General features: G+C 50.6%; 1 protein-coding gene across 2 annotated transcripts; it reads left to right on the top strand.

The window, feature by feature from the left end:
- The first annotated feature begins 1,854 nt into the window (after positions 1-1,854).
- On the top strand, positions 1,855-8,979 carry LOC310707382 (PHD finger protein 13-like). 2 transcript variants are annotated; one of them, XM_083504530.1, is made up of 6 exons: positions 1,855-2,234; positions 2,382-2,425; positions 5,707-5,799; positions 5,934-6,492; positions 6,989-7,033; positions 7,212-8,979. In XM_083504530.1, the coding sequence occupies exons 1-6, from the start codon at positions 2,210-2,212 to the stop codon at positions 7,436-7,438; spliced, it is 993 nt and encodes a 330-aa protein (XP_083360656.1). In that variant the 5' UTR covers positions 1,855-2,209; the 3' UTR covers positions 7,439-8,979. The 2 variants fall into 2 exon arrangements, with proteins under 2 accessions (XP_083360656.1, XP_083360657.1); XM_083504531.1 differs by lacking the exons at positions 1,855-2,234; positions 2,382-2,425 and adding an exon at positions 3,170-3,472.

The following is an 8,979-nucleotide window of genomic DNA, read 5'->3' as shown; positions in this document are numbered from 1 at the left end:
CAATTGCTTGAACGTGTATATGAATGGACAGGCAAATCTTAAAATGTGGAAAGATCTAGCCTCAGTACCTAAAAATGGCCATTTTTTTAAATGCTACCCTTCCCATGTGTTGCTTGCGTGGAATGAGAAGCTGGTCCCTTTGTGGGCACTCAAGGCACATGCAGGTTGCCTCACCTAGAATACCTACTTGTGTGGCTGCCTCAGCACTACAATCTTCACCAACCTGGTGCCCTCCAGATGTTTTGATCTACAGTACAACTCATCCACTTTTGTGAGTTGTAGTTCAAAACATCTAGAGGGCACCAGCTTTGCAAAGGCTGCACTGCTTTGCACATGAGGGATAGTGGATGGGGGAATTCAGTCTCCTAGAAATAACATGTTTGTGCACATGTGCATCTTGCGTATCACAATTTTTGTAAGCAACCCTGGAAAAGAGACCATACAAAGGGGGAATAGCTATGCAAGATGGATGAACAACCAGATGCCCGCTCTTATTTTTTATTGCTATATGTTGTAAGACACCTTGACAGTCATATAATCAAAAGGCAAAGTATAGATCAGTGATGGAAAATTACTGGTTCTCCAGATGTTGCTAAACTCCCAACAGCCCCAGTCAGTATGATAAATGGTTGGAGATAGTGGAAAACTTAACAGCATCCGAAGGGCCACAGGTTCCCCAGCAATAGAAAAATGCAGTATAAAAACATTCTCCACCAGAAGTACACACTTGCACTAGTCTTTGCTAAAATATTCTAAACTGGGGGTATCTGCATAAGTGAACGGATAAATTTTGCCCCTTACATAAATTCTAAACAATTGTGAATAGGCAACATTTAAATATTTGTGGACTACACTTTTAAAAGGCAACGTAAAATTTGCCTGAAGAAGGGGGCACCTATACAAACTAAATTTAGTGCCTCCAACGTAAAAAGATGGCCATGGGCTGGGGCCATATTTCCAGAGAGATTTGTTTTCTCTCGAGTTTGCAGGCAGAGGAGAGTGGGGAGGGGACCAACCACCTCCGACAACTAGGAGTGGGAGGAAGAGAGGGGAGAGATAAGGAAGACAGGAATGGCAGGGCCCGTGCTGCAAACCTAGTCTGAGGAGACCGCCTCCTCTGCAGGAAGCGTTTCTGATGCACCATTTGTCTGCTGCTTCAATGGAGGAGGAGACGAAGAAAAGCAAAAAGTGAACTCGGCATCCCTTCCCGAACCCAAGACTTTCCACCACCCGCTCTTGGAAAAGGGAAGTCTCTTGGCTGGTTGGCATCCATCTGTTTCGGTAGACAGTGGAGGAGTGTGCCTTGGGTAGGGATCGATACGGGAGAGAGAAGTTTGATTGCAGCTGGGGCAGATGAAGACATCCAATTTCTCTGCTACAGATGCGCCATGGCGTTTCTTCACTGCGCTCCTCCCAGCGATCGTTCCTCCTCTGGTCACTGTGGATGCACGACCCGACTGCCCGTCTCCGGGCGCTGCAAAGGATTCGCACACGCGGCGGGGTGGGTGTCGCCGACCTTCAAGTCACGTTTGCAGACATCCGCGCCCAAAGGATCCATGCATGCCGGCTCCGGTGAAACCCCCACGGGGGGGGGGGGGGAGGAAAGCGCTCCTGCGCCAAGAGGCGCCGCGCCGGAGGGAGAAGCTCCACTCCGCCCGGGAGGGCGCCCTCTTCCCGGAAATTCTGGGGGCAGGAGTCTCCCTCGCAGGGAGGGCGCAGAGCCCAATCCGCGCGCGCTCCCCCCCACCATCAAGGAATCGCCCCCGCGGGAGGGGGCCGCGCGGCGACGGGTACGCGCCGCGAGAGCGTTCCCTCGGCGGAAGCTGCTTCTTCCTTCCCCAGGAGGAGCAGGCGGGGCTAAAGGCGAGGGAGGCGGCGCAGGAGGCGGAGCGCCCGCCCCGCAGCCGGCGCCGGTCACCCCTGAGAGGAGGAGAGGAGAGCAGGGTGGCGGCAAAGGGGGACCACCATCGCCGCCTCCAGCAGCAGCAGCAGCCCCGCAGCTCTGCTCCCTTCTCGCCGCCCGCGCACAGACGGAGCCGCCGCTCCCGCCGGAACAGCCCTTCCTCGCCCTGCTGCCCCTCGGCCGGGGACCCCGCGGTGCCCGCAGCCCGCCTTCCTCGGGCGCGGGGTGGTCAGCCCCAAGCGGAGGACGTCAGCTGGCCTAGCCGCCCCTGCTCTTGCCCCGCTTCTCGCGCTGGAGCAGGAGGCGATGAGCGGCCTCGAGGACTACGCAGGTGGGCGGCGGGGAGGCCGAGGGGCGGGGTGGGGGGAAAGAGGGGGCGGCGGGCGCGTGTGGGTCGTGGGGCCTCCAGCTCCTTCCCCCCCCTCCTCCCGCTTGGGGGCAGCTAAGTAACGCCGCGTGTTTTCTCCTCCTTCCCCAGGTGCGAGCCCCGTGCCCAGCCCCGGATCCCCCGGAGGGGACGAGGTGAGTTCCGAGCTCTCAGCGCTGAGCCTCCCTCTCCTTCCCGCTGCCCCGGGTGTGGGGGGAGAGAGAGCGGCCGGCATCTTGCAGCCCGGGGGCAAAGAAGGGGGCGGGGCGGGTTGGTTGCGGCTTCGGGGCGTTGGGGGAACCTGCTCGAATAAAATAATGGGAGGGGGGCAGGGAAGCCCTTCTACGCATCGTGGAGCGCGAGATGCACAGTTTGAATGGCGACGCGCATCAACTTGCCGGGGGGGGGGGACTGGCCACCTCGATTATTTTAGAGGAGGCGATGGACTTCGTCCCCTTGGAGTTCGTCCCTACGGTGTGTTTATATATACATATATATTGGGGGGGGGGTGTCTCTTTTTCCCGGTAACCTGGCGGTTTCGTTTCCTTCTCCTGAGGGAGATCGCGGCGGTTCCGTCAGCTGCCGGCTCGGCGGCCTCTTCTCCGGGCGAGGCGAAGAAATAAATTGCGTGTGTGTTGTGTTGAGGGGAGGAGAAGAGAGAATCGAGGGGTTCAGAGGAGGAGTTGGGGGCGTTGGGTTTTTTATTTATTTATTTATTTATTTATTTGCTTGCTTCCTTACTGAGGCGAGGGCGACGGCGCTCTGCCGCTTCGCCCTAGCCGTGTGTGGCGGCGGCGGCGGCTGCCGGGATCCGGGGCGGGGGAGGCGACCGCCCGGTTCCCTGAGGAGAGAAGCGCTTCTTTCGGGGCGGAGAGGCGGCTTCCTTGGCTGGTTCCTTTGGCGCGAGGGCGGCTCCGCCTTCCGGAGGTCGGGGGCGGGCAGCGCCGTCCCGCGTTTTCTGGGGCCGGGGCCCTTTCCCCCCTCCCCGCTAGGGGCGCGTGGGGCTCCGAGGAGCGACTGCCTTGGCTTGTTTCCGGGGTGTGTGTGTGTGTATCCGTGTGTGTCTAGTCAGCTGTGGGGAGGGTTTTTTTGGGGTGGGGGTGCACACTGAGGCGCTGCTCCTTTTTCTCTTTTCTGACCCCCCTCCCCGTCTTCTCCCGGGACGGTCGCGGCTGCGCAGGCGCCATCTTGGGAGCGATCAGGTGTGTTGTGGGGGGTTGTGTTTGTGTTGCCCCCAAGGAGGTGAGAAGGGGGCATCTTGGAGGGGAAATGCTAGTAAATGTCAGTCACGCATAAGCGGGGGGGGGGGCGGAGATGAGCCGGCTTGGTTTCTCCTTCACCCCTAACCCCATGTGTTACAAATCACTTACTCTCTTTCTCCATTGCCCCCTCCCAAAAATAGAGGGGGGGACCCAACTACATACCATAAGGTAAAGGTAAAAAAGGATATACATACCATATCGACTTTCCCTAATGCTTTTTAGAGGGCATGCTATGGCGCAGCTTGTTGATTTCCTTAAGCACCCTGCGTTGGCTATTAGTTTTACTGTGTGTGTGTGTGTACCTGCGAGATTGAGGTGCAGGGCAGAGGAAGTAAATTGCAGGCTGATGTGTAGCTCAAGGGTGCAGACTTGGTCTTGGCTACCCTTGTGCTCCTGGTGCTTCTCCTGACCCTTCTTGAAAAGGGGGAAGGTCTCCTTGCTCTCAAAAGGAAAAGTTGCTCCGTGGTTCCCAGCCTCCTCTTAGTGTTTTGGCACTGAGTAAATCTTTCAGCTCTGAGTTTAGGCTTCGCCGGAGTTATTGTTGTTGTTTAGCCTGAATTGTTGTTGCTGTTTCTTCTTCTGACTATGCTATTCATGGTGATTTGTTGTTGCTTGTGGGCATGGAGGGAGGAGGAGAAGGAATTGTGCCTTGTCTATTATTCAAGATGAAGAACCATTTGAGAAGGGGTGCTCTCCATCCTTGCATTGAATCTAGTTGTGGAAATTTGCCAGTCCTAATTTTTTGCCTGACTGTTGTAGGGCTTCTACCCATCCCCACAGCTGTTGGTGGGAAATACTGTTTGCCAGTTCAGTGCTGCTGTTCATAACCTTGGGGTGTCAGTTGTGGAGAGGCAGCAGCAGAGGGTGTCTTTTAAGGAGCAGGCCTTTCCTCTTGAGTGCCTGCCATGGCATACTTGGAAGTGGGGGAGGACATCAAAAGCTTATTCCCAGCTCCCTTGTTGTGGCTGGAATTTGATAATCTGTTGCTTCCCTTTGTCTGCAGGGGGAGACTTCATCTTGTTTTGCTTGCTCTGATAGGAGATCCACAGGGAAATATATTCACATTTCCACACTATTATTACCAAGTAGCAGGAGAGGTCCTTAGTTGCTTTCTCTTGAGATCTGTCTGCTCCTGTTCTGAAATCCTACAGGTGGAACCTGCTGTGCTTCTCTTGGGTTTTAAATAAAGAGGTCTGAATGAAAAAAATGTCTTTTATTTCTGTGGCATCCCACCAGATGTCAAGGAAATAAGCAACTATCCTGCTTTTAAAAGACATCTGAAGGCAGCACTGTGTAGGGAAGATTTTGATGTTTAATGCTGTGTTGTGTTTTTAATATTTTATTGGGAGCTGCCCAGGGTGGCTGGGGAAATAGTAAATTATTACTACTACTATTATTATTATTATTATGGTTGATGTTTTTGACAACTGTGTATATTCCTTCCTATTTTGAATAAGGAGTTGGGTATCCTTGTTTTAGTAGCCTTTCCCCATATGTTGTGGGGAGGTAGGCTATAGTCTTTGGGGGACTTTTTGGCAGTGTACATTCAGAAGGTCTCAGGTTTAATCCTTCGCATTACCCAGAAGAGCTGGAGATACTTCTGCCTGAAACCCTAAGAGCCACTGCCAGTCATTGAATACAATACTGAACTACTCAGAGTCAGGTCAGTGGTCTGGCTGATATACTGCTGCTTCCGAGTCTACAAAGAGCTATGGGGTTTGAGTGTGGTACAGTGCTGACCAAGGTCATACTGATAAGATTGTACATCTTCGTTTGGAAGGAATAGACACTGTATGGATCAGTGGGTTTGAATGTTGTTCAGGGTTGGTTGTCAAGTATTGTTGCACCCACCTTTTGGGGTGAAGTTAGTCAAACGATTGGAAGGTTGCATTGTCTGCTGTGGCTGTAGAGACTGATGCGAGAGAGACATGTTTTATTGCAGCTAGGGCAGATGAAGGCGTCCGGTTGTGCTGCTGCAGATGCATCACATTGTTTCTTCTTTCTGTACCCGCCCCCAAATTTAATACATTATATAAGGTGCTACTATGGTGGTAAAAAGAATCTATTTGCACTCCAGACTGCCTGCAACTAATTATGCACGACTGCTTTATTTTACTGAATGTATGTAAGGATTGAGTTAAGAGTCTGATCCATTCAACTTTATATTTTTGTAGCCACCACAGAAAAGACAAAGAACTGTAGAAGACTTCAATCAGTTCTGCACTTTTGTGCTAGCTTATGCAGGCTACATCCCATACCCAAAGGAGGTAAGAGAGAGTTGGAGCTGGCTGTCTACTTTTGTTCTCACTTTTCTGTTCTGGGTGTTGGTGACTCCCCCCCCAAAAAAAACGACCTTCTGAAGGCCCTGAAATCTCATGTGGGTTTTCTTTTCCCTTTCTAGAATGAGCCTTGGCTCCACAGAGGCAACATGAGCCCCCAGAACAGCACAGGCAGCACTCAAGACAGTGACAGCTGGGCCTCATCTCAGTGCTGTGACTCCCATGTGCTATCAGATGATGGAGGAATCAGGAACACTACATGCAGAGGGACTGGAAACCTCCTACTGAACTCTGACATTTCCAGTGGCTTCTGTACAGGCCGACCGCTGCAAACCAAGAAGAGGAAGCAGTCAGCAAAGAAGCTTATCTTGGACCGAGAGGTGGATAAGAGGGTGATGCCAATGAACACAAAGGACATTAAGCAGGAAAGGATTGAGCCAGGTAAAGGGACACACCTAGAATCAAGGGAGCTTGAATCCTGTCTCCCAAAGGAAGAGCTCCAGTCCACATCTCTGCTGGAGCAATACATAAAGCAGAAGGACTGGATCCATGGAATGCAAGCAGCTGAGAAGCCTGAGGAACAGAACTCGTGCAAAGAGGAAAGAATCAGCCCTGCCTGTTGGAACACCGTAGAGCAGAACAGTGAGGAAGAACTCAGTAGAGACGGCTCCCAAATCAGTAGTAAGTGTGCAAAAATAGTGAAGCTTTCAAAATGAAGTCAATTGAACATATGAAGCAGCTTCCCTCAGAATGGGATAAATGCACCATCAAGCCCAGTATTGTTTTCTCTGATGCAGCAGCTCTTAAAAGGTATCAGGCAGAGGTTTTCCCATCACCTGCTACCAGAGAACCTTGTCATTGTAGCTGGAGATGCTAGTGATTTGGCTTGTGCTCTGCAATCCAGCTCTTACTCCTCCCTATTGTCAGCTGTGATCCAAGTGATAAGTGTCATCCCCCCCCCCTTCCCCGGTCAGTGGTCTTGTGAGGGGTTGGGCTGTTGCGGGAATGTGAGTTCAAAGACACCTTAAAGTTGGAGTGTATCACAAAGGCACTGATGACCTGCAAGGAATTGTTTCAGGAGCTTCTGTCGCAGTTGGGTAGTAAAGGCAGGGTCTAGCATACCAGCATAAATGTGGGCACTCCTAGTCATCTGACCTCTCATTTTTCCCTCTTGCAGCTTTGTGTGAGGATTTTGCTGCTGCCTCAGACACCAAAACCGATGGTGAGTAGATTACCGTATGTTACTACTGCTCGCTTCCAGTAGGGTTGGTGGTGGGAAGAGAGGGCTCCAGTAGTTTTTCGGAATATGTCTCTAAAAAGTCTAGTAATGTGGGTGCCATGCATGTGTAAAAACTTTATGGGGTTAAAACTTTTAACACTTTGTGCTTTCTCACATGCAGAGGATGATGCCTGGGATCTCATCACTTGCTTCTGCTTAAAGCCTTTTGCTGGGAGACCTATGATAGAGTGCAATGAATGTGCCACTTGGATCCATCTCTCCTGTGCCAAGATACGTAAATCCAATGTGCCTGACATCTTCATCTGCCAACGATGCCGTGACGCAAAGCAGGAGATTCGCCGCTCAAACAGAGCCCGCACCATTCCCCGCAAGCGATTCTGTGACTGACTTTGGCTTGGGGGGTGGCTGGGTTCCTTTTGGACTGGATCCCTATTGGCAAGACAATCAAAATGCAGGAGCCTCCCTGGGAAATAAGTACGGGGGCCCTATGCTTCCAGAAACGTGTGTCTTATTCAAGCCTATTGCAGGTGGGTGGGGCATGCTGTTCTCTACTTGATAGGGCCTGAACTGTGCTTTTGAGATCTCAGGGTTACACTAGAGCAGCAAATGCAAAGGTGCCTGGCAGACACGTGACTGGTTTGGTGGATTCCAGTGCACAATGCACTAAGTCAGCCAGAAGCCTCTTTGACCTTGTGCAAAAAGGGCTCGGTGCCTTTCAACTATCTATGGGAAGCTGGCCTAAAGTTTGTTCTTTTGTGGTACAGTAGCTGCTCAGGCTTAAATTTTGTAAGTTTATGGCCCCAGGTTTGTTCATGTTTTTTTTTTTTTTTCCTTTGACCCTAGATCCAATTATGTTCTGGTTAGTTGAAGCTTCTGAATCCCTTCATGATGTTAAAGCACATGTTAGAAGAAGGCAGCTAGCTGTCTTCCTGTGTACACACTGCTTGGGAGAGAACCTTCTGCAACTGAAATGGCAGATTCCCATTCTCTGTTGGCATGAACTGCAATGCAGGGCAATTGACATTAAACTTCAGTAATGTGGTCGTTGCGCCTAGTTCTAAGGAATCTGCCCTCTTCAGAAACTTAAATACACTGTGCTATTCCCAGTCAGGCTAGTCACCTGAGGTGGGTGGCAATTTTCACTTAATGTAAATATTTTATATACAATTACTTAGAAAACGTCTTGCTATACCTGCTCCATATTAAACTACCACCCTTCCCTAGACTTCCAGTTGCACTAGTGTCCAATTTGAAGGGAGTACAGGAGTTGTGGGGAAAAGACCAAAGCTGACAGCAGTAGAGGTGGTGATGAGTTTACTGCTCTAGAATCTAAAGAGATGGCAGTAGCAGAAAACTTAAGGTATGATGGTGAGCCACACTGAAGAAGCAGATTGGGTCCTGCTTTCATTTCAAGTTGCTCTTTCGTTGCTGAGAATATTTCACCTTGTTGCCATAGGTGAAATGTGGGGCACGCTAAATGGTGACCTGTCTACTATGCAAACCTTTGCTTCTTTTTCTTGGGGCAATCATGCCAGCAAGCTATTGCTTGTTTTGGAGGACAGGTCTCCCTGCACTGTCTATACCAGACCACTGAACCTCTTTTATTTGACCCACGTGCCTTCTTGATCTTACACACACACCACCTTATATTTGACAATGCTTGTATGTACAACCCTATTCTCACTGTACAAGGTATTTTCAGTGGCTTGTAATGGGCCTTTTCCTATGTAGGACAGACTTCTCATCAGGTTGTAGGAATTTAGGGAGCTACTCCATGAATGTCTTACTTCCCCTCTCCCCCTCAAAGTGTTTACACTTTTATAGGTAGTCACTTTCTATTAAAGATGTAAAGTAGTGTATTGTGGTACTTTGTCCTATGCCAAGTGTTTGGAGTGCTATGTATAGAATAAAAATACTTTTTAATCAGT

The sequence above is a fragment of the Podarcis liolepis genome, assembly GCF_965112155.1.
Source record: "Podarcis liolepis genome assembly, chromosome: 5".
NCBI classification, from domain to species: Eukaryota; Metazoa; Chordata; class Lepidosauria; order Squamata; family Lacertidae; genus Podarcis; species Podarcis liolepis.
Note: the sequence above shows the minus strand (reverse complement) of the source record. Positions and strands in the feature narration are given on the sequence as shown.

Excerpts from the sequence above, each read along its gene's own strand:
- LOC310707382 (XM_083504530.1), top strand. The coding sequence starts at position 2,210 with ATGAGCGGCCTCGAGGACTACGCAG. Across the intron at positions 5,800-5,933 it reads ACATCCCATACCCAAAGGAG|AATGAGCCTTGGCTCCACAG; the intron begins GTAAGAGAGAGT and ends TTCCCTTTCTAG. Across the intron at positions 7,034-7,211 it reads CTCAGACACCAAAACCGATG|AGGATGATGCCTGGGATCTC; the intron begins GTGAGTAGATTA and ends TCTCACATGCAG.